The sequence below is a fragment of the Aythya ferina genome (assembly GCF_964211825.1).
Source record: "Aythya ferina genome assembly, chromosome: 5".
Classification (NCBI taxonomy): Eukaryota; Metazoa; Chordata; class Aves; order Anseriformes; family Anatidae; genus Aythya; species Aythya ferina.
In genome coordinates, this window is record NC_140301.1 from 30701676 (window position 1) to 30725532 (window position 23857).

Below are 23857 nucleotides of genomic sequence, written 5' to 3' on the forward strand. Positions count from 1 at the left end.
ATATATAACCCAATTAATTTTCTAGACTGACCATCCTCATGGCAGAGCTAGACAAACCAGGAACCTGCATATTTTGAACTCTGTTCCTTGCTGCCTATTCAGCAAGGCAGACTTGCACACAGCAACGCTCAGTCACCACTCTTAAGAAAAAGAGACTACGAACTAACGGGGAGCGGGAAAATTCCAGGCAAATGTTAAGGATCAAGTGCTAAGTTATAGCTGCATAAACAAAGTAGACATTTTTACCAGGGAAACAGACCAAAGTGCACTTAATATTCAGTTTCTTCTGCTAAGTTACAGGTATAATGCAAGTTTACTTTGAAATAACGTTTAAAAACACTGATTCAGCTTGGCATTTGGCAGCACAGAGTATTACAGAAAGTTGGCTGGAGCAAACTAAAATTAAACACTTCCTCCTACCCAAATAAATCTTACTGAGTCTATAATCATACAACATTTCTTTCATGGCTAGAATTCTTTAGCTCTTCCATAAATACAAAGGTGTTTACCTCACAATAACTGGTCCGTGCAGTGCGTTTTCAAATTCAGTTGAGCTCAGCTACACTTCAGGTTTCCTCTCACAGGCTGCTGCAAGTTAACAGCTCTTCAGAAATCCCATGCTCTTGGCAGAGCTGTTTAGGGACTCAGAGCCCTGGCGAGCGGTGACAACGTTCCCAGGCTGGATGTGGCCCCTGGCACCGCTACAGCCTTTTGCAATACAGGGAAATGGAAATTAAGTTTAAAGGCACTGAGTTCATACCTCAGTAACACGGAACACAGCGACAGAGTAACTGTGTCACAGCCATAGCCTGTAATGCATTAGATAGAAAATCTCTACGGTTTCTCACTTCTAAGTAGTAAAACACAGGATTTTACAGATCATACTCAACAGTTATGGAAAGTAACCGCACCTGCATGCACGGTACCTCGGGGTTTCAAGCACGGAAATACAAATCCTACCAAGACGCAATTCAGTCTTCCTGAAGGCAGGAGCTGATTAAATCAAGAACATTCAAAAACTCCTATATATTAGCACTTGTTTCCATTACAGCACGTCTCAAAAATCGATGCTCACTGAGCTCAGCATTGTAAGGGGCAGTTCCTGAAATAATTGAGGTCTCCCAAGCAGGCTCCACAGTCAAAATGCTCGCCTCGGGTCTCCTCAGAAGCACAGAGAATGGCAGCCAGCAACAAGGGGGAGATGAAAACAGACACTCAGGGCCCACAAGCAATAACTTCCTTCCTCTCATGGCTTAAGTCTACCATTGCTCAAGATTTTGTGTAAGTGAAGTTCTCTAAGCCACCTGGCTCCCACAGGCCTAAAACTTGATGGCTTTAGCCATGGCTAACGAGCTCAGGCACCTGACAGATCTCCTCAGAGCTGGCACTCGCTCACCACTCCTCTCCTAACACCAGCCCACCTTCCACATGACCAAGGAACCCTCATTCAAAAATGAAAACCCACGTGCCAAGTATCAGTGATATAACTATGCACAGAAGAAAAAGCCCATACCCAATCCCCAGGACTTCTACCTTCCCCCAGTCAGAAGTGTCCTGAGAGACAGGCCTGAAGGCCATGCTTGCCCTTTCCCACCTCTCTAGTCCAGCAAATCTTGTATTACATTTCTGCAATGAAAAACATCCTTGAAGAACTGACATACACCACTTACCTCTCAGAGTTGAAACACTGTACTTTTGCACAGGCAATTCCGTTTTTTGTTTACTGCTTTGTGCAACTTCCTCCCCCAAAACATAAACAACCTTCTTGGTCTCCAACCGCCCCAAAATCAGCAACACACCCCTTTCACACAGGCATCAGAGCTAGTTTCAGCTACCAGCTGCAAGTGGTCTTGTTGATTCCCTGCACTGGAGGACCTGGCCTGAAGGAAGCTAGGATCCTGGTCATGTTTAAGACCAGGTTGCAGGAGATGCCAGTGCCAATCCAACTGCCCATTGCTCCCCCTAGTTCCCTTTTTCCCTTACAGCAGCATTTGCCAGACAACTTAGAGACGATTTTGCTCTTCACACCAGCACAGAAGATTCACTTCTTTTTCTGTTTTAATTTCCTGCTGGCTTAATGAGTGACTATGGTTTTATCAAGGAGTCAAACAACACAGGTGCTGCAGAAATGTGATCAGCAATGAGACCACTTCTTCCAGTGGTGGCAAACAGGTTGAAAATTCATGAGACAACAAGGGCCACCCTTGGACTTCCCGAGTAGTGTCACTGCCAGGATGAAAAATACTTGTTAGCCAACAAAATTATCTGGGGAAATTCAATTTTGAGCTTACAGCTCACATTCTGGGCTGTTTCTCTGAATGTCATAATGCTGCCTAGAGGCTCATCTACTACCTCCTTCAGCGGCAGTTTAGAAGGAACGACCTGTGAACCACAGAAATGTTATAAACTTCAAATGAGGCTTAAACCCATAAATTCCAGGGGTTATGGGCACCTTGCAACTTACAGTGTGGCACCTTAACCCTAGAAAGCACTTGAGTCTTGTCTGGTTTATTTGCTAGACTGAGCAGTAAATACTTTTCAATGTATTCAATGGCCTTCTCACACGCATAACTTTCCACTGTACATCAAAACAAAAAATCAAAATGTGACTAAGCCCTGAGCCTGACATGCCAGGAACCTAAAAGTGAACGAAGTAGCAGAATTTTAAGTTTTATAGACATAACATTACCAAATAGGAGATGCGTAGAATAAAATAAAATCAGATCTAAAAAAGTTCGTCTTTTACTAAAAAAAAGTAAAATGTTATCTTTCCTCTTGAAGTTCCTGGGGACAGAATAGAAGGAAGATGCATCAACCAGCTTCCCCTTCAACAAAGCTGTTCCATACCACAGAGTGTTATTTTAATTTGCAAAATAGACTAAGAATTTGCAATTTTCTTCAACAGTCTTCACAACATTCACATCCTTCTTAAAACATTCTTCACAAGAATTCTGTTTTGAATCAGACCTACAGACTGGATTTATTTCACTGACTGAACAAAGAATTATAAAATCTGCTGCAGTCCTGCCTCTCCCACTTCTTGTTAGCCTGAGTTTTTGATCTTACGACATCTGCTAGTCACAGTTAAAGAGAAGTTCTGCTACCTGGTTAAAGGCCACTAGACAATGTAGACTTATTACCAAATAAAGGAGAATTTCAAGCGCATTAGAAGAAACTATTGAAGAAACTATTGTGACGCCTTTCAGATAAACAGTAAATGATATCTCTGTTCCAAGAAGGATGAGTCACAGAAAAGGAGTTAACTGTGAAGAGCTACCCTAATTTTGTCTGGACAGCACAGAGTAAAGAAGTATGTGACAGTCTAAACAGTAACCACTGCACATATTTTCCAAGTATCTGAGCTTAAACGATCCAAACTCCACTAAAGAATTATAAATGTAGGAAAATAATGTACATTAGAGACAGTTGTCTTGGTTTTACAAATGCTGGGAATACAGATGTATGAGGGTGGTGACAGGCCGTGAATCTATCTTTAGAAAAAATAAAAACAACTTCCAAATTGCATGGAAGGAAAGAATTAGAATAAAAATCTAGGCTCTCCTGTAATCCACTTCCAAACTTAAAACAGCAGATAATGAGGTCCCTAAAGTAAACACAGAATAATGTGATAACTAACACTACAGAAACAGGGCTTGCTTTAGCACCTAAGCCTACATGAGATGAATACCAATGCCATACCAGAATTATTGGAATGGCATCTTTTCTTATTATTTTTAATTAAAAAAAAAAAAAAAGACTACATTGAATTTGAACACATACCTCGTGAGTGACGCCTGATATGGTAACAACTATTTGTTTGCTTTTAAAAGGGTAGAACATTTACTTTGGTACTCTGAGGAACAAAAAAAAGACCATCCTTGCTACTTCCCTAAACTAATCATCTTCAATCATTTTGATGTGTCTAAAAGAAACAAAGAGCAAAGAATGACCAGGATGCAACAAACTGCTTTGCTCATGCCTTATGAGCTATTAAGTCCTGAGCGAAAGAGCTACTCACAGTTCCATGAAAACAGCTGTCTGGAGAAGCAATTCCCAGCATATTTTGTACTGGCACCATTCCCCACTTTCTGTAAACAATATGTCCCAAGAATTATGCCTGCAGCTTTAGGACAGTATTGTTTAAGGCCTCGCCAGCCGTACCTGCCTTACGAACACCACACCACACGGTAAACCAAGGAATGCACAGTCCAAAAACAAACAAAGGTTTTGCTGGTGATATTCACAGAAGTAACAAGGTATATCTGGAAGAAAAAAAAAAAAAAAAGAAAAAAAAAAAAGGGAAAGGGTTCTGGAAGAAGGAATTAATTCCAGCATGAATTTCACAGTACTGTGGCTACAGCTGTTTTACAACAGATCAGCAGTCCTGGGGGTGATACGATGCCAGCCCCTTCCCACTGAACAAACAGGGACAGCAAATCACAGCAGATCGATCCAGTATCTTATTGCACAGAACTAGACCGGATATAATGTCATCTCAAATAGTCAAGTAAATAAATCGTTAATTATTTCATGAAGCTAAAAGGCAAACAGCAGAAAGATACGCGTTAGAAAGTTGAAAGACCGTCTTTGAAAGCAGAAAGGGAGCTTACGCAGAATTTACCAAAACCAAACACCAAAGCAGTAAACTGGATAACAAACAATCATTTATGTAAAAGCCACATTAAGGAGATTGGAATAAGCATGTTTGTACATTTTCAGATATAACTGGAGCCAGAGGCAATCACGTATAAGCGAGGGGAATAAAAAAACCCAACCCCACAGCCTAGCTCCTTTAAGCAATGAAGTTTTCCATTCATTGTTGAAGATCTAAAGAAATTAAGATTTTAGGACTAGATTTTTTTTTCCCCTAAGGTAACCTTATAATTGGCAAGATGCAACTGTATCTTCACAATCACCTCATCAAACATTTCAGCATTTGCCTACATTCTGGCCACACCGACTGGTTCCATCTCCCACTTGATCTAACACTGCAGAAGGCAAGACATCCGTTCAGTTACTATCAGTTACCTGCGGTTAGAGGGCTGGGCAGCCTTTACTTGCAGAAATCCCTAATTTTAAGGTTATTACGTGAGGACATTGAACTAACGTCTGGCCACTAGATTGTGACACACTATAGTGGGAGCAAGGAGCAAGGCAAAGAACAGAATCCAGTTGGTTCAGATAACATCTTGCCATCTACTGGAAGCATAAAGGAAGATAATGGTGTAGTAATGACAAGATCTACATTCATGGATGGATTTGAGACCTCATCTCATTTATGAGTTGTGTTCTCATCATACAAACACATTTCCTACAGCAAGACAACCCATAGCTGACTGCTCATAAGACCAGAGCTACAGACCCCTCTTTACTGAAGAGGCACCTGTACCAAGTTATTGGTGGCCTCTCACCTATGCAGAGATCCTTTATGCATCTAGAAGAAACTCCATGTAAAGAGCTCCCAAATGCACAATCTTCACCTCAGGTGGACCCTTGTGAGGGTGAGGCACGCAGGCAGGACCACTTCCAGAACAAACTAGCTCACAGCCTCATTGGCAGCACGCACCGGATCCATGTCACTTCCTTTTAACAACAGCACAGCCCCTCTGTTCTTGCTCCCCCACCCAAAGCTCCAGTTCTAATGCTTGCAGAAGCAGAAAAAGGGAACTGATCCTGTTGAAAACAAACATGGAAAAAAATACTTTTTGTCAAGCTGAGCTCCTAGATCTCAAATGCATGAGGTGACAACCCAGTGTGGATCCTTACTATTTCGTCAGGGCCTTACCTGAGGAGCTGAGTGACAACTAACCACCCAATAATACCGGTCTGGAAAACAAGCCAGGCTGCAAGAATAGAGAACCATTCTGGGCAAGAACCAATTCAAGGAAGGAATATACACTCCAAACAGTCCTGGGATCCTGAACTGCAACTGAGCAGTGCAAGAAGGTTAGCCATCATCAAGCAAGACGGGAGATCAGTGACAATCCAGCATCTTGGACCACTCCAGGATACATCGTATTTCCAAAAAGCTTCCTACCTCTACATGGCTAAAATATTTTCTTCTGAAACATGGGAAGAAAAAGAGCAATAAACCATCCAATCAACCAAATTCCCGCAGATCAGAGACAACATCTAATAAGAGACGGCAAGCCGTTCTGCAGAAAACTTCTTTCCAACCAAGTGAACATGCTCGTTCACAGCAAAGCATTGCAGTTCATTATTAAGAAATTAAGACAGGAAATTGAGGAATAAGGAAATTAAGACTGACTCAGATTTTTTGCCCTAGATTTCATAAATAAATTAGATCATCATCTTCATTACCCTTAGTATTTTTAAAACAAGAATAACGCTTCCACAGTTCACATTACCTCACCGTGTTCACTGCATCTCTATACCTCAGCTCTGCCTGCCTCGAACAGAAAGAGGGAGGACCTAAACCTACAGCATTAAAACACTAATTTAACAACTGCTAAATTGCCACATGCTGGAGCCAATTTTTTTTTCCCCCACTTGAATGACGAATACTGTTTACTCTGTAAGATTTGCAGAATTGGGTCCTTAGCTTAATTTTAACAAATCCTGTAGGCAGACAAGCCACATGGATTTTTCCAGCCCAAATTATATTCCTAGTTTGTGCACAGGCAAGATACTGAAAACACTATCTGAATGCAATTATGTTGAGAACAAACTCTCACATGCAAAGTGAATGATGTCCATTACACAGATAATAAGTTAGCACGACTGAAAATACAACTGAAATACAAGACTGTGTCTGAAACACAAGGTAACCAACATGAAAGGGCATTATGTCTGTATCAATGGCTAGCTAAGATTGTGCATTTGAGCAAAAATAGTCATTTCTGAGGTACAAATTCTGTACTTCAAAAAATGAGGAAAACTTTCACCCAGTACTAAGCACACACCTTTTTAAAGAGGCATATGCTACCTCACAGGACAACAAAGAAATATATAAATATTTTGGCTGTTCAAATTTGTGCCAAACTAACCTTTCAAGCTCTCCTTTAGTGTCTTTGAACAATCACGAACTTCAGTATCACACTATTGTGGAAAAAATAACAGTGACCTTATTCGGAAGGCTCTCAGACTGAGCACTGCTTATGAAAATCAGAGAGAGAGCATTCAGGTTGGTAAAAGGCCAAGAGAAAACCTAGAAGTTGTTGATGCACCACTGCACCCTTCCTGGGGCCAGCACAGGAATGCCCTAAAGCAGTGACTGTGCCATTCACTACAAATGGGTAGAGAAGTCCCTAGACCACCTCATCCAGCTAGTCACAGTTTGCCTAAACAAAACCTAAAGAGAAAATTAACTCTGCCTAACCCTATAGCAGACATGTAAATGAAACGATAAGCAGCTCAGATTTTATCTTAACACCATGCCCTGAACCAAAAGGCAGCCATGGGGTTTTCCAGAGAATTCAGACACTCCCGTCTATTCACCAATTGCATGTATTAAATTAAAACAATGCTTAGATGACTAATATATGATCAAATACAAAAAGTCTCTTTTAAAACAAGCGTTTTATGGAAGGATATGGATAACTATCTGGACAAAAAAGATGTAGGCTGATTAAATTGCAATCCTTCCCTCCCTTGCACTTTCTGCTACCAAGAAACACCCGGGGCTGACCACTTGCCCAGGCTGAATGGCTTTTTACAGGCCCCTTTCTTTACATAGGAAAATCCATGCATAGCACAGTTGAAATGTACCTTTAAATTAACAAATTGCCTCAGAAAAAAAAATCATGCAATTCAAGAAAACAGCAATTCTAATACGTAAATACTATAAACACAAACGTCATGGCACTTTTGAAGCCACCCCATGGAAATCCAGTTAAAAAAAACACAGGATAACACATGTTTTTCATGTAGATATGTTAACCCATGCAAAAAACACCAAAATTTATGGCCCCAAACAGAACTGCACATTTAATATTAACCTGTGATAATGCTCAAGGGCTATTAAGAGAAGATAGTGAACAATTACCTCTAACCATTAACAAGACGACTGATAATTTGCTTTTGGGGGAAGGAAATCCAGAAAATCCCCCATATTGGTAATTATCTGCCCAAACCTGAAAAGCAAAGCCAGTATCACAGAAATGTGTAACAGCTTGTCTGTGTGAGGTCCTCGAGCAGACTACTTCTTAGACATGATGCATCCAGCTGGGTGAAGGGACTGGACAGCGGTGATGGGCTTGAACCTGACAGGGGCAACCCAATGCAGAGGCAGACTGCATGGATGGGGAACACTGGGAAGATCCATGAAGGACTCTGCATCAAGCACAGACCACTGAACCATGCCTACCACCACCCTGATCATGAGTAACTTCTCTCTCAGGCATTTTAGACCAAGTTAAGCCTCGCAGGCTTTGTACAAACAGGATCCCTTCTCATCGTAAACAAAAAACAGGCAGCAGAAAGATCAAATGAAGCAAGCTTTGACAGCAACCAGCCTTAAAAAAATTAAAAAAAAAAAAAAGTACTTGCTTTACAAAAATATGTTAGTAAAGCCATCCACACCAGGGGAAAAGGCTGCAAAATACATGGCTCCTCTCAGTACTGAGGCACTGCCTGGTTGCATCCCCAGCACAGAGCCTGTACGGCTCCGTGGCACCACAGCGGCCTGTACAATCCAAGGACCAACTGTTGTTTTTATGACAAAGAGTATCCAGTGACTATTCTCCACAGAATTTAGGTTATTACCTCGAGAAAGAAACACACATTAGAGGAAAAAGGAAAGCCAGTAATGAAGTTTCTAGGGACCATGGTATTTGGCAATTTGCTTCAAACTCTTTGAATGCTACCAAGTTCCAGAAAAAAATCCAAGAACAAGATGAGATGATTTCTGTTAAACACATTAGAAGGAAGGTACATGCTTTCTTTCCTCTCATACCATGCATACAAAGTAAAATACAAGCCCAATGCTTTTACCGTTAGTTACTAAAAAGTGAGGCCTGGCCTACCTCAGCTGGGAACCAAGCTTAATTTGTGTCATTCCTCTGTACCAGGAACTAACTCCCATGCCTCCACAGATCTTTAACAGTTGATGAATTAATGCCTTTGAAAGCAGACTATCCTCACTCCAAGTCTTAGATCAATGCACAAAGACATTAGCTAACCAAAGACTCAAGAGAAGCAGCCACGAAGCACTGGCTTGCAAGGTAAACTGAGTAACTAGGAGTTTGGCACTTAGATGCTCAGTTCTGCCCCTCAGCAAGCAGCACAGCCTCAGGAGAGTCAGAGCATCTCTGGTCTTAGCAGGTTACAGAAATTAACTTTAAAAAAAAAAAACAACACTAAAAATCAGTTCCCTGTTAAGAGTGAAGCCCAGTCACCGTCTAGAACAGTGCTAATCAAGTTTAAACAATGTTAGAAGTAGAAGAGGGACCCTTAACATTTGTTTTTGTTTTTTCCCTTGGAAAAAATAAACTGAATAGAAGTGGTCACATTCAGATCAAGTATGGTTAAAATATGGTAGAAGTGGTTCTGGCCAAGCGCATCAGTATACGTTTTTCTCTTAAGAGCCTCCATAGTACTCGTAGTTCTAGATCTGTGCCCAATAAAGAAGCCCAAGCCAATGACTAAGTACCTACAAAAAGCAGCTCTGATTAATCTTTATGTATGCCCTGGGAGTTTATTAGAGAGTATTGTTTACAACCCAATTCATCAGGAATTTCCAGATTGTTGCTTCCTAGAAAAGGAAAAGTAACCAGAAAAAATTCCAGACAGCTCGGTCCAAGATTTAAAACACTGTATTTGACACCAGCATTTCACTTAGAAGGCAAAGAACTTTGGCTCTGCCTTCAACATCAAAACCCAAGAACCCTACGGATTGAGCACTCAAGGAAGCCAAGGAGTTGTTTCTGCCCCCCAAACTCTGACACGGCTGCACATTTTCCCCAAGAGTACTTTCACATTCTGACAGCCCTACTCCTGCTTTGGGCTCATACACAAATCGTTTGTCCTGCCACACTTCCAGTCACAACCCTGCACCAAGAGAAGGCGTGTAAATCACTCTCCAGAAACATCAGCTGTGAGCACTGCAGAACATCACGGCTCCACACCGAATTACTCTGTAAAGACAAGCGCCGAACGGAGCAGTTCAGGTTTTCATGGATGCATCTCTTCCAACTCAGTTGAAAGGACTCTGGATGAATGTGTAACTGCGCTTTCACGTGACACGATGCCATTTGTACTTCCACACTGATGGCAGCCTATCAACGTTTGCGAGTTTATCAGCTCAAGTCTCAATCAATGACAGTGAAAAAAGAGCACTGCCTACCGCACAGCGGAATAATCCTCCTGATCTTGTTTGTTACGAAAGTTTTCTTGTTTCTGATGCAACATCTGCTTTAAGTGCATGCTGAAAACAGTATCAGTGCAAAAAGGGTATTTGATGGATGCCACAATTAAGGTGAGAACAAACTTCCTCTTCCAGACACGGCTGTGTCAGTCCAAGGTTACTGCCCTCAGCCTGGCCCTAGCTCCTCATCCTCCCCTCGCTACTGTCACCACCCACACCAACATGTCAGCTGAGAAAAACGGTAGAACACTCAAATTTGACTTTTTACCAGCCAAGCCAACACAAAACAGCTTCCTAGAGGTCTTTGTTAACCCAAAGCATTTGATGGAAAGGTACAGTTCCAGAGAAGCTCAAGCAAATTTAAGTCAGAACTACTACGGCCCCATCTCCCACCCTATTCCTCACCCACTCAATGGGCAGCCAGTTCAGAAACACGATCCAGCCAAAACCTAACAAAGCAAAAAAGTAATTCATTACACCAGCCCTGTAACTCCCTGACATTAACTCACGGCTGCAAAGACTGCCGTGCCAGCAGGGGAAGATGCATAGGCAAGGAGGAGGCAGTACCACTGCAGCCCCAGCGTAAACTGCCAAGATCTTGACAAGCTTAGGCAAAACTAAGAGAAGAGTGGTCACAGCCTCCTTCTCCTGCACGAGCAGTAACGTTTGCATAGCCACAAAGCCAGCCAGTTCAGGCAGTCGATCCAACTCAAGTTCAATATTTTCTGTACCACCATTCTCAGCTGGATCAGCAAAGAGGGAGTGACAGAGAATAATAGCTCTTTTGGGGGAAAGCATTGCCAGAGAAATCAAAGCTGCTCTGCTGGTAGTGCAGTAACATGGCTGTGGAGGACATGTTAAAGTCTCAGCTTGATTGACTTTACACTTTGTGTTCTGCAGAAAAAGAAAGACAATGTGCTCTAATTTCAGTTATTAAACATCCAGATCCCTGGACTGAAGAAGTATCTGTTATTTTAATGCATTCACCAGTCATTACAGACTCCAAAAGCAAGACTAAAGCCACAGTTCCATATTAGCTTAAACCATGCTTGCTTGATAAACAAGCAGAATAAATAATGTTTAATCCCTCCCTAAATTAAAAGCAAACAAGGTCAGAGTGTCAGGTGAGTGCAATAAGCACAGTAGGACCCCAAAAGTTACCAAATACATGAGCTTAGGCTGCTACAAGAATCTCTCACCGTAGAGATGCTGTAGAACAGCTTTCCTAGAGTGCAGGAGATATACTTTTTTATTGCATTAGGAAAAAATGCTGGTTTTTAAATATTATGCAGCTCCACCAATATTAGCGGTGGAATAAAAGCAGCTACAGGCAGAATTGAAGAATCCTGTACAGTGCTGTAACAGGCTGTTAAGAACATGCAACTAAAACCTCACAACATTTGTATTTCTCCTAGCCCGTTACTGGGGAGGCAAGCACTTTTGGACTGACTTTTATTTCCGCAAGTTTTTAAACCTGCCACTCTCATTCTGGTAGGAAAGAAAAGTGTGTAAAGATCATTCCAGCACCAGGTAGCTGTATCATGCTACAAAATATAGCGCTGGCAAGTCTTGGGAGTTTTGAGAGCCCAACATGGCTCGTCGGGCTGTTTTTCTTCTTCCTAAATACATAATGCTGCCAGGTACTAGCACAATACCAGAAGGTTTAACAGCACCAGAGTAAGAAGATAAACTTGTCTACTGTCTGGTTTACACGCACCTTCAGCTTCCACACGTTTAAGAGAAGTAATAAATGCAGGGAAGTAATTCCCAGGCTGGGAAAAAGAAAAAAAAAAAGACAGCTAATAAGCATAATAGATGTTTGATTTGAATTGCATCTCTTATTTAAGCTTTAGGGAAAAAAACTTCTTTGAGGTGTTCTGCTTAGAGCTCCACAAATCAAAGTTTTGCTGAGGCTTAAAACCAGGGCTTTATGGAATTACAGATGAAACAGAGCTTGCTGTAGGATAACTCCAGCTATGAAAACAATTAGAGAATCACCAACAAGGATGAACACGGACTCATTTTTTTGGACTTTACTCGCATCATCTTTTATTTCCTCCGTGAGATTTTCACTAGGGGGAAGAAAAAGCAGCACGTCCAGCGAGGATTGCCAAGAGATGAAGAAATGGAAAACCCACACTAATGAGCCGAAAAACAATACCGTTTCTCTATGGCAACAATTAACTTCTGCATCAGCATAGAGCCCATTTCAGCAGTAACCACGGATCAATAAGTCAACCAGCAGCGATGAGTCAGGAACCCATTTCAATATTTACCCTTTTCGCTACGAGCCGCGGCCGGAGTAGTATTATGGCCAAGCAGCATGACTGCGCCTTCCATTTTACCCTCTCATTCAGCAGCCTCGCCGGCGAGGCAGGAAGACCGAAAAAATGAGGGAAAACCACCAGAAAAACCGAGCCGGGGCGACAATCGGACATTGTTCGGGGCCGGGAGCATCTCCCAGCCCTGACGGCTCAGCCCAGGCGCACGGGGCACAACCGGGGCAGGGCAGGCTCCCGGCACAGCCCCCCCCGAGCCCCCCGGAGCCCCCGGGCCCCGTTCCGGGGCGCTCCCGGCACGTTCCATAAATGAAACCCGGGCCCGGGGGGAGCCGCAGCGCCCAGCGGGGACCCCGCAGCCCCGGGGGGGGGTCCCGGGGCAGCCCCGGAAGCGCCGCGGGGGCTCGGCAGCGGCCCGGCCCCACCTGTGCCGCCCCGCGGGGCCCCACCCGGGCGCTCCCCGCCGCCCCCTGCAGCGGGGCGGGGACCGGGCGGCGCCCCCCGGTTCTCCCCCGGTTCCCCCCCACCTGAGGCATCGCCCCCCGCCGGCTCTGCCCTGCCCGGCCCAACGCGGCTCAGCTCGGTTCGGCTCGGCCCAGCCCGGCCCGGCGGCGCTCACCTGCTCGCCCGCCGCCGCCTCTTCAGCCGCCGCCCTCCGCCACCGAGCAGCGCCGCCGCCGCCGCCCCCCCCCCGGCCCCGCCGCTGCTGCTGCTGCTGCACCCGCCCCCGCCCATCCCCGCGCCCCCATTGGCCGCCCTCCCCGCCGCTCTGCCCGCCGATTGGTGCGCCCAGCTGCTCGTCCGAGCGCCGAGCCCGCCTCCCCCCCCGCCCACGGGCCCCCGGTGTTTTATTCACTCCGAGGCTTTGGCGCCCCCACTCTCCAGCGGCCGCTCCTGATTGGGGGAAGGGGCCGAAGGAGAGCGCTGCGATTGGCTGCGGGAGCTGCCAGCTGACGCGGTGGGCCCGCCCCCCCTCCGCTCGGGCTTAGGCTGCGGTGGGGCGGGGGCGGCCGCGGGGCGCGGGGGCCGGCAGCGGCGGGGTCCGGCCAGAAACCGCGCCCCGGGCCCGGGGGCCGCCCGCGGAGCCCGCCCGGCCCCGGTGGTCGCCCCCACGCCGCGGTGCCCGGGGCCGCTCCGTTACCACAGCGGGGGCCCGGGGCGACGCCTCTGGCCCCCGGGGATCCTCCCGCAGCTGCGGCCGCTCGGTCACACGTCCACCCCCGTGCCCGGAGCCCGAGGTCCCGGAGCCGGAGCCGGAGCAGGCCGGGCGGGGGCAGCGCCAGGTGCTGCAGCAGCTCGCCCGCCGCCAGCCGTGTGCCCCGCGGCGCTCAGCGGGCTTCCGAGCAGCGCTTTCAGCCGGAATGCAGGCCAGAGCCCTGCTCAGGGCAGGGCTGAAAAATAAAATGAATAAGTCAAATCAGGAAGTTGAAATGCAAAAAATTACATAAGGTTTCTCTGTGTCTTTATCCTCGTCACCTTCTCCCTGCGTGCACCATACCCATAGACTCATAGACTCATAACCCCTTACGCCTCTTTGTCTAAACCAAGCAAAGGGACAGAACAACAAAGGCCGAGTGTCACCCAGCACATACGGGAACTGGAAGCTGTGGTCATGTCGCAACATCGCCCACAAGGTCAGCTACCGAGCTCACATGGAGGTGCTGGGGCAGAAGCAGGAGGCTGGCACAAACCCCAACTATCAGAGCGATGCTCCATCCCCCCCAGATCCCTGCATGTTCAAGGATTAAATTAAGAAGAAAACACAAGAACTTACTTTACTTACTTTTTTTTTTTCTTTATTTTTTTACGTCTCTACATGTCACTTGGAAAGCAAACCCAAAGCAGATAGCTGCCCTCCTTCTCACAGCTGCTTCTGAGTGCTGCTCTCAGCCACCAGCACAACACAGTTATGCTGGAGCCAATCTTCCAAAATAACTAGACAGATATTTCTACCAGTCCTGAGTTTTCTTCTGTTGTTATGAAACCCAGAGTCATTTCTGACCTGGCATAGATCTTAGTATGTTGCATGCCCAATATCTTTGGTTTCACTCTTCATCTTATTCATAATCTCCATATTTTTGAGTAAATTTTTGATAAAACATGGTGCCTTAAGCCTTAATTTCCAAGCAACAATCTTTGTATTATAAAGATGCTCTGCTTCCAAGTGAGGATTTGAGGGTGGGTAAGGACACGCTATTGTAAATGAAATTCTAATACATGCTTCAGCTATATATAGCTTTCACAAATATTTGTGAAAGCTATATATATTTGTGAAATTTGTTTATTCATTTGTTGCTATTACCACTTCTCTGCTGGGCTATTTGTATCTCCGTAACTCCCCATGTAGTCATTGGGAACCAAAGGGAAAGGGGGTTGTGGTGGGAAAGGAAAAGGACCGTGACCCTAGAGGTCACCTAACTGAACAAACTGAGCATGCAACACAGCAAACTGCCCATTCGCCACGCTCATCCGCGGGGCGCGTTCTGTGTAGTCAGTCTTCCTGCGGAGAGTTTCCATGAGAGGAGGCAAATGAATTCTCCAAGGCCTGATATTGGAAGCAAAGCTTCAAGGTTCTTTAATCCTGATGAATAATGGAGCACTGGGAGAGACTTCATAGCACACCCAAGATATCCAGCCCTTGCCCCTTTTCCACCTTTTAAGAGAAGAGAGCTCCAAGGGTAATATGCTGGATTAATGGACCTGGCTGTTTATGTGTTGCCCACATGCTCCTGTCACTGGTGCTGTCTTAGACAAGAGATCCTTTCTGGTCTCACCAGGACAGTAGGATAGTATGCCATCCCCTAAGGACCTGAGAGTACATTACACGCGCACTCATGCTAATACAAACTCCAAATCCTCAGTGCAGGTACCCGGAGGCTTAACATCATTCTTTCCTATTGGCTATCTAAAACAATGTTAGTGATTAAATCTCCCTTCTCTAATCACACTGTAATACTATCCCTTCTAGGAACAAGCCATACCAGTATAAATGCTACAACATAAGCATTTTTATGCTGCTGTAACTGTGCTCACCCCAGAGGAATTCCATCTTTTTGACAATTGAGGTAGAATGTGAGAGCTTGTGTGTGTGGATGAGCTCTGAAAATGTTAAAAAATGTTTCAAAAATGTGCCTCTAGTAGCCTCTAGTAGCTACACAAATCTACTACAGGAAACAAATACATAAGTACTACGTAGGCTTTCTGCTGTCATGCTCTGAGCAAACCTGAACAATATGGTTGCTAAACCAAGACATCCTGTTTGAACAGATATTTCCATCTGATATGCTGCGTCAGAGGTGAGCAAGCGATTTCAGAGTACTTCAGAAAAAAACACAGTGTAGACAGATTTTTTGCCCACTTACCAGGAAAGGAGAAAGTCTTTTGCAACACCTCTGAAAAGGAGAAACGCACTCAAGAACCAAATGCTGAATGTCACAGCTATATGTCAGAACTGCTACGTGTTCATTTTGAAATAGATGGCATGCATGTAGTTAATGAGCAAAGCTGTGCAGTTGCCATAATTAATACAGAAAGGATATGAATAGAAAGAATCCTTTACAATCCTTCTGCCCTGGAAAAGCCTCACCCAAACAGCCTGTCAAGAGCCATCTCTGCATATCAAAAGCATATTCTCTATCACCAGATACACAATGCATGCGCAACAGCCTGACTGTACCTTCTGTCTTAATTGTCAGTATGTGAGCAATCTTACAGGGCACGCACTTCACTCGGATTCTTTTTGCTTTCGTTTTATGATGTGGATTTTCATGGCCATTTACCTCTCTCCTTCTGCTGAAAAGCAAGAAGACTGGAGCCGTGGTGTCTGCAGCTTTGTGGTTAGTCACTGCCTACGGAGTCACTGCAGATGGTATCTGCTCAGTGCTACCAAATGCTAGATGACATATATTAAGAACCCCTCATAAAATTACTTTTGAAATGCCTACAAAGTAAACCCTGCGATTACAGTGGGCATGAGGTGACAGCTCAGTCAAGGGTCCTACTCAAATATTTTATGTAATTTCAGCTCCAAGTTACAGAACGTGTATTTTAGTGTCACGTAGGACAAGAGGAAATGTCTGTGCTTCCAATTCCTCCAAAAAGATAATTTCACAGGGGAGCCTGGACCTTGTAATTATTATTTTTATGAATTTGTTTTAATTGGACTTTTGCATGGCAGGAACGGCTTATTTTCTCAGTGGGGCTCTGTGTGCCAGATAACCAGGATTAAAGACTACAACCAGTCACTGAATAAGAAAATCACTGAGAAGAGAGAAACAGCTGGAGACAGGCCAAAAACTCTGCCAAGAGATGCTTCAGTGAGTGAGTGCATTCACTCTGATGAGGGGGCCAGAGGATAGCTCTTGAGAAACAGTTCCTGAATTAGCTTTTAGTCTTGTTATCTGGCAGTGAACTTTATAGCTTTCACAAAGAGGAGCAGGCTTCACAATCCTGCCCAGTGTCCTTCCAGTGATGACATCCTGGATGTCACTGGGCTGTATGAGAAAGACTCTCAGGGCTCTAAGCTGAGGAAACCTGTTAGCAAAGGCTTGAAATGTTCCTTTTCCTTACCGGGTATTGCTTTTGGCACAAGAACAAAACTGACACTGCGAAAGGAAGGCTGCCAGCAAAGTAATCATGAGAAAAAGGATTAAACCTAGTTTAACTTTCTAAAAGTGACCGTTTTACATTAGTGGTTTTTCAGGAACTAAGAGAATGTGCTGGGCAGCTTGCACAATGGTGAACAATTGAGCATCCAATATACAGAGAAGTAAAAAATGTGGATTAGGCCCAATTGTGCAAATAATTTTGCCCTTTCCGCTCCTTAGTGAATATTGCTCATAGCTTTGCAGGATCATGCCTTATACAAGCTGTTCTTTAAACCCAAGATTTCAATTCCTTGAACCATGAGTGGAAAAAGGTTAAAATATCAAATAAGCCCTGCACCTCTTTGAGGTGCCATTTACTTATTTCTTCTGAAGTCACTTGTGGCTCTTTTATAAGTTGTACTCACCACATTTTTTATATCCTCTTAAATAAAATGTGTGTGGCTCTTGGCAATGCAGCTTATATGCTCATAAAATCTGAGTAACTTTGTGCTAAATTCTAATTAAGAAATTTAATTGAGCCTCCAGTTGCTACTATGTCTGTGTGAGCAGCAGCTGGGGACCACCTAATCATTCAGAGATCTGTGCTACTTTCCTTTTGTTTATTTAAAGAGTTTTATGTGACGCTCTACTTTCTTTTCAACAAATTCCCTTGAAATATCGGACAGTGAATGAAAACAGCATGTAAACCTCTTGGCTATTCCTAGAAAACCATCTGAGTACTCTGTAAGTGATATGAAAGCTCTCTCTTTGCGCCGTAGGTCAAAATCCTTTCTTGTGTGGCACAGAAAAGTAGCAATGTTCTTTATTCATGAAAGCCTTTACCATTGGAAAGGCTCAACTGTCAAAAGAAACATTTTGTTGTTATAGAGATTTCACCACCATTATTTTCCACCATCTCCTTCACTTTGGGACTTTGTTATACATCAAGAAATCCAGTGTCAGTCATCTATCTTTCAGCGGTAGAAAGTGGCATTCGTACCAAGATCAGAGCCCCAGAGTGGGACTTTGAACCCACTGTACTGGTAAACACCCAGGACAGCACTGCTGAACTCATTAGAGATATTCCGGAGCAACTCGGGCCAGGCTCTGTACCAAGCGCTCAGCGTCTAAGAATCGGTTGCACTCGAGTAAATTAAACAGTAACACAAATAACACCTCAGAAGAAGTCCAGAGTTTTCAAAGGTCTTTTTTCCCCCCAAAGCCTACTTAGCCATGCTTACATGCAATTCAAGCATACAATAGTCGAATTTCTACCCTATTTCAAAGCGTCTGCCTCTTGGTTTTGTTTAGGGCCCAGTTCTGCTGAAACGGTTTCAGCTGATAAGATTATTCTGGTAAGCAGGGCTTAACCTTGGGAAACAAAGAACGGTTTGAAATGCAGAGCTCACCCTTCCTTCTCTCCCAGGATACACACGAACACACAGCCTGCTTTCACTTTCCTCTCATTTTAAACCCCATCCAGAGCAGAAATCCTGCCAAGAACCCTCCCCATGCCCATTCCGGCATCTCTTTCAGCCTTCCCCAAACACCCTGCGGAGGAGCCGGCTGTGCGGGAGCGCCGGGCTGCCTCTGCCACCTGCTGGCAAGGCCGAAAATGCTCAAGAAATTAAACCGGAGGCAATAATGTAGTCCACGCACCTCTAAAACGAGGCTTGCAATCCAAAGATATCTTAAGACAAGCCAAAATATCTTAAACCTGTAAGGTGTCTGTTTCCAGTTAAGACTGAGCAGCCGAGCGCACCCTTACTGGGCCCGGCTGGGGATTTCTGCTCCTGCCTCCTGGTACCACCTAAGTGTAGGTCGGGGCTGAAATCCTGGCAATGCTAAAGGTGGAAGAGGCCAAGACTGGCTTTCCAGCTCCGTATCCTAGGCCCATTACACTAAGTAGTCCACACAACAGATCTGCATGTGCCTTGTGAATATTAGCTGCTTACTTTATGTTAAATACATAGCTGCATGAAGCTGATATTCAGATCTGCGAGAGGTTAATAACACCTTTGTAAACCGTAAGCTTCCTGAGCACACTCGGGTAATTGCTCCAGTTACATGCTCTGGACTAACAGGAGGTAAAATGCCCATGCAAAATCCATTCCCACAAATGATGTCAGTCCACCAGAGATGTTTCTCACACGAGTATTGCTCAGTGAGTTTCTCCTATTGAAGCTTGTTCTTGATCAGGAAATCACCAATATGGCCTAGTGCCTGAAGCAGCAGCCTCGGAGAGGTCAGCTCCGAGCACCATGTACCCAGCACCACGAGGGTCCACCCTGTGAACAACGAGCCGCCCCTGCAGCCTCCCGGGCCCTAGGCAGCACCGGGCTGGCTGAGGCCCCACGGGGGGACCGGCGCCGGGCGGCGCCACCGCGCCCACCCCGGCGGAAGCGGCCCAGCGGGGCGGGCCGAGATGGCGGCGGGCGGCGCGGAGGAGCTGCAGCAGCAGCAGCAGCGGCGGCGGCGGCTGGGCCGGCTGTCGGCGCTCTCGGTGTACCGCCGGGCGGCGGGGGCCGAGCGGCTGGAGCGGCGCCGCCGCGGGACGCCGCTGCCCGCGGGAGGCAGGCGGGCCAAGGCGCGGCCGAGGCGCGGCGCGGCGAGAGGAGGAGGCGGCCACGAGCTCGCGGCGCCGCCACCGCCGCCGAGCGCCGCCGTGCCCGGCCGCGTGGAGCGGGCCGAGGCAGCGCCCGGGAGCGCTGAGAAGAAGCCGCCGGGGGGCCCCGCGCCGAGCCCGGGCGCCCCGAGGGTGCGGGCTCCGGGTGGGAGCACCGAGGGGAAGCCGCCGGGAGGCCCCGCGGCGAGCTCGGTTGGCGGCGGCGTGCCGGGGCTGCTGCGGCGGCTGGGGCTGCTGGAGGACAGCCGGCGGCGGGCGGCGGAGCTGTTCCGCTGGCTGGTGGCGCCGGTGGAGCCGGGCGAGTTCGCGGGGCGGCACTGGGAGCGGGCGCCGCTGCTGGTGCGGCGGGGGGACCCCGGGTACTACGCGGGGCTGTTCTCCACGGCCGACTTCGACGCCATCCTGCGCAGCGGCGAGGTGCAGTTCGGGACCCACCTGGACGTGACCAGCTACGCCGAGGGGGTGCGGGAGACGCACAACCCCGTGGGCCGGGCCCTGCCCGCCGTCGTCTGGGACTTCTACCAGAACGGGTGCTCCCTGCGGCTCCTCAACCCCCAGGCCTTCTCCAGCACAGTCTGGCACTTGCTCTCCGTCCTGCAGGAGTATTTCGGGAGCATGGCGGGGGCCAACACCTACCTGACGCCACCAGGCACCCAGGGCTTCGCCCCCCACTACGATGACATCGAGGCCTTCGTGCTGCAGCTGGAGGGGAAGAAGCACTGGCGCGTTTACAGCCCCCGGACAGACACTGAGGTGCTGCCCCAGTTCTCCAGCGCAAACCTGACGCAGGCTGAGCTCGGCAAGCCTGTGCTGGAGGTGGTGCTGGAGGCTGGGGACCTGCTCTACTTTCCCCGGGGCTTTATCCACCAGGGCGATTGTCTGCCTGACGCGCACTCGCTCCACATCACGGTGTCCTCCTACCAAAGGAATTCCTGGGGCGATCTCCTGGAGAAGCTCCTCCCGGCGGCCCTGCAGATGGCCCTGGAGGAGGATGTTGAGTACCGGCAAGGGCTTCCCATGGGCTACCTGGGGTACATGGGGGTCGCCAACTCCGATGCAGCTGACACTCGCCGAACGGCCTTTGTGGAGAAGCTGCAGAGACTGATGAAGAAACTTGTTGACTATGCACCCATTGATGCTGCTGTGGATCAGAGAGCCAAGTCGTTTCTTCATGACTGTCTCCCCCCAGTGCTTACCCAAAGTGAAAAACAGCTAAGCGTGTATGGCTTTCCGGCCCAGTGGCAAGATGGAAGTCCCCGCAATGTTGACATACTAATAACAAAAGACACAGAAGTTCGTCTCCTCCGACATGGCATCATTAGGTTGTGCAATGAAGAAGCAGGTGTGATGCTGTACTACACAACAGAAAATTCAAGAGTGTATCATAAGGAAGAACCCAAGTACCTTGAGATAGATCCTGAGTATACAGACAGTATTGAATTTCTTCTGTCTTCCTATCCAAACCATGTCACTGTGGATACCCTCCCATGTGGAACCTTGGACGACAAGATTTCTTTAGCCACACTTCTGTTTGAGAAGGGCATTCTGACTACTAAGAAACCACTGGTGCAAGTGTAACTCTTGTTTTTGTACAAAATAAACATACATTTGTTTAGAAAGTATTCTCTCTTGTTTTCACTTTATACCTACTAGGCGTGAATGAGCAGTCTGATCGCAGTATCTGATCTGAGTGAAGAATGACTTTGACCTGGACAGAAAAATCAAATGTTCTTATTAAAACAAGGATCTGCTCTAGAAGCAACTCTGCATGGCTGAGTGACTGGAGAGGGTTTTTTTTTTGTTTATTTGTTTTGTTTTGTTTTTTCATTTCCCCTTTTGCCAGCCATATGCATCCTAGCTAACTTCAGGAAGCTAGTGAACTTTTTACAATCTGTAAATCTTCTGTGTTTACCAAGTATTGTAAAGCAGCCTGCACTACTGTGGGAAGTACTCTTATTACATACAGACATACTTGGTGATGGGTGTTTATGATCCTGGTAAGCAAGGCACTTAGACTCTGTGAGGTATCATTAAAAGTGCTGTTAGAGCTAATGTTATGAGAAGAGAATAGCACAATCTTAGTTCCCTTTCGATGTGGAGCATCAAAGTGGACTCCAACTCACAAGCACCATGCCATGCAGATAGCCCACAGCAGAGATACTCCCCTGCTGGTTATTCAAGCTATTACAGAGTTTTCTTAAAAGGATACAGCTCTGGGTATCATGTCTACAGTCAAACAGGAACATGTGCATGAGAACTTGCTGCACTGTTAGTATCTAACAAGATACTTGCTGCATTGTCGATACTGTATTAGGAGGAGCTGTTGACTCCCTCTCGAGGACAGAGAGGCCTTGCAGAGAGATCTCGGCAAATTAGAGAGCTGAGCAATCACCAATGATGTTAAATTTAACAAGAGCAAGTGCCAGATTCTGTACCTGGCTGTATGTACGGTCTGGGGGATGAAAGGCTGGAGAGCAGCCCTACGGAAAGGGATCTGGGGTTTCTGGTCAATGCCAAGTTGAATATGGGTCACCAGTGTGCCCTGGCAGACAAAAGGTCCAACTGTATCCTGGGGTACATCAAGCACAGCATGGCTAGCTAGTCAAGGGAAAGGATTGTCCCACTCTGCACTGGTGTGGCCTCACCTCAAGTCCTGCATGCGGTTTTGGGTGCCCCAATAAGAAGGACAAAACTATTAGAGAGTGTCCAAAGGAGAGCTACAAAGATGGTGATGGATCTATAGGGCAAGATGTATGAGGAGCAGCTGAAGTCACTTGGTTTGTTCAGCCCAGAGAAGAGGCTTAGGGGAGGCCTCATGGCGGCCTGCAGCTCCCTCATGAGGGGAGAGAAGGGGCAGGCACTGAGCTCTGCTTTCTGGCGACCAGTTAGAGGAGCTGAGCGAATGGCATGAGTCTGTGACAGGGGAGGGTCAGGCTGGATATTTGGAAAAAGTTCTTCACCCAGAGGGTGCTGGGCACTGGAACAGGCTGCCCAGGGCAGTGGTCATGGCACTGAGCTTGTTGGAGTTCAATAAGTGCTTGGACAATGCTCTCAGACATGTGGCCTGATTTCTGGATGGTCCCACGTGGACCCAGGAGTTGGATTCGATGATCCTTCTGGATCCCTTCCCACTCAGGATATCCTCTGATCCTACCATAAAGGCAAGGCCATATGGGTGGCATGATTGCCAGTACCGACTGGGAGCTGCACACAGGCTCCTCAGGTATGAAAAGTTTCCTGAGCTAATCCTGAGGCCACAGGATTTCAGCAGCACAGCACAGGCCTGGAGGCCATGCTCTATGCACAATGTGGCACAGGCCTGGTTGTGCTCAGGTTAACTGTTCTGTGTACACTCAATGTACAATGATTTTCTGATCAGGATCACCACACTGACTTCCACTGAGAAAAATAATGAGATGCCTAAATGTTAATGAGGACCTAGTGACAAACTGATCTCTCCCTTGCAACAGTGAAGTTGCCCTGCCATTTAACACATCCCTGAGCTGCTCCATAAATTTCCTTTGCAAGCTTCCTGAGCCCCAGCATAGGATGTCTGGTGTACTCTTGCATTTGAATCTTTCCACATCAGCTGGAAATAATCTGCATGGGACCTGACTTCATTAGCTTATTTGAAATTTCTCTGGTCAGCCTCTGCTCACAGGTGCACCAGTACAATACCACCAACATCCAAGGGAGGGGGACTGCAGCTGTGCCTTCCTCTGGGTCTATTCCCCAAGGATAACAACCAGCAAGCCTGAAGGCAGATTGTTATCAAGAACCTTGTGCCATGTGTTTGCACTTGCTATTTGGTAACTACCCCTGTGGCATTTGGCCTGACAGGGTTGGCAGGTACAGCCTGTTCAGTGGTGGGACACTAGGCCTAGGCAGAGCTTAGTAGTCAGGCTGTTTCTGCAAAAGCAAGTTTTTTGTTAATCAATCAAACAAACAAAAAATGTCTACAATCTCAAAGAAAGAAAATGCTAGGCATGTTCTCCTCCCCTTTGTTACACCTTTCTTTTCACCATTGAACCCAGTGACAAAG

The 23857-nt window shown here is 46.6% G+C and overlaps 2 protein-coding genes across 8 annotated transcripts in view; one reads left to right on the forward strand and one right to left on the reverse strand.

The window, feature by feature from the left end:
- The window catches only part of NUMB (NUMB endocytic adaptor protein), a 95650-nt gene extending 82363 nt beyond the window's left edge, over positions 1-13287 (reverse strand). For 6 of the 7 annotated variants that reach the window (XM_084520052.1, XM_084520057.1, XM_084520060.1 and 3 more), the window contains exon 1: positions 13223-13287. The gene's annotated coding sequence lies outside the window, so the exon portion shown is untranslated. Of the gene's footprint in view, positions 1-509; positions 709-911; positions 1298-13222 lie in introns of those variants that run through there. The other variant, XM_084520054.1, reaches the window with a different exon arrangement.
- A 6312-nt stretch (positions 13288-19599) lies between these two features.
- On the forward strand, positions 19600-21434 carry RIOX1 (ribosomal oxygenase 1). The gene has a single exon (XM_084521010.1). The coding sequence runs from the start codon at positions 19615-19617 to the stop codon at positions 21391-21393; it is 1779 nt and encodes a 592-aa protein (XP_084377136.1). The 5' UTR covers positions 19600-19614; the 3' UTR covers positions 21394-21434.
- The last annotated feature ends 2423 nt before the right edge of the window (positions 21435-23857 follow it).

What these genes read in the sequence shown, in the direction of transcription:
- RIOX1 (XM_084521010.1), top strand. Translation starts at nt 19,615, where the DNA reads ATGGCGGCGGGCGGCGCGGAGGAGCTGCAGCAGCAGCAGCAGCGGCGG.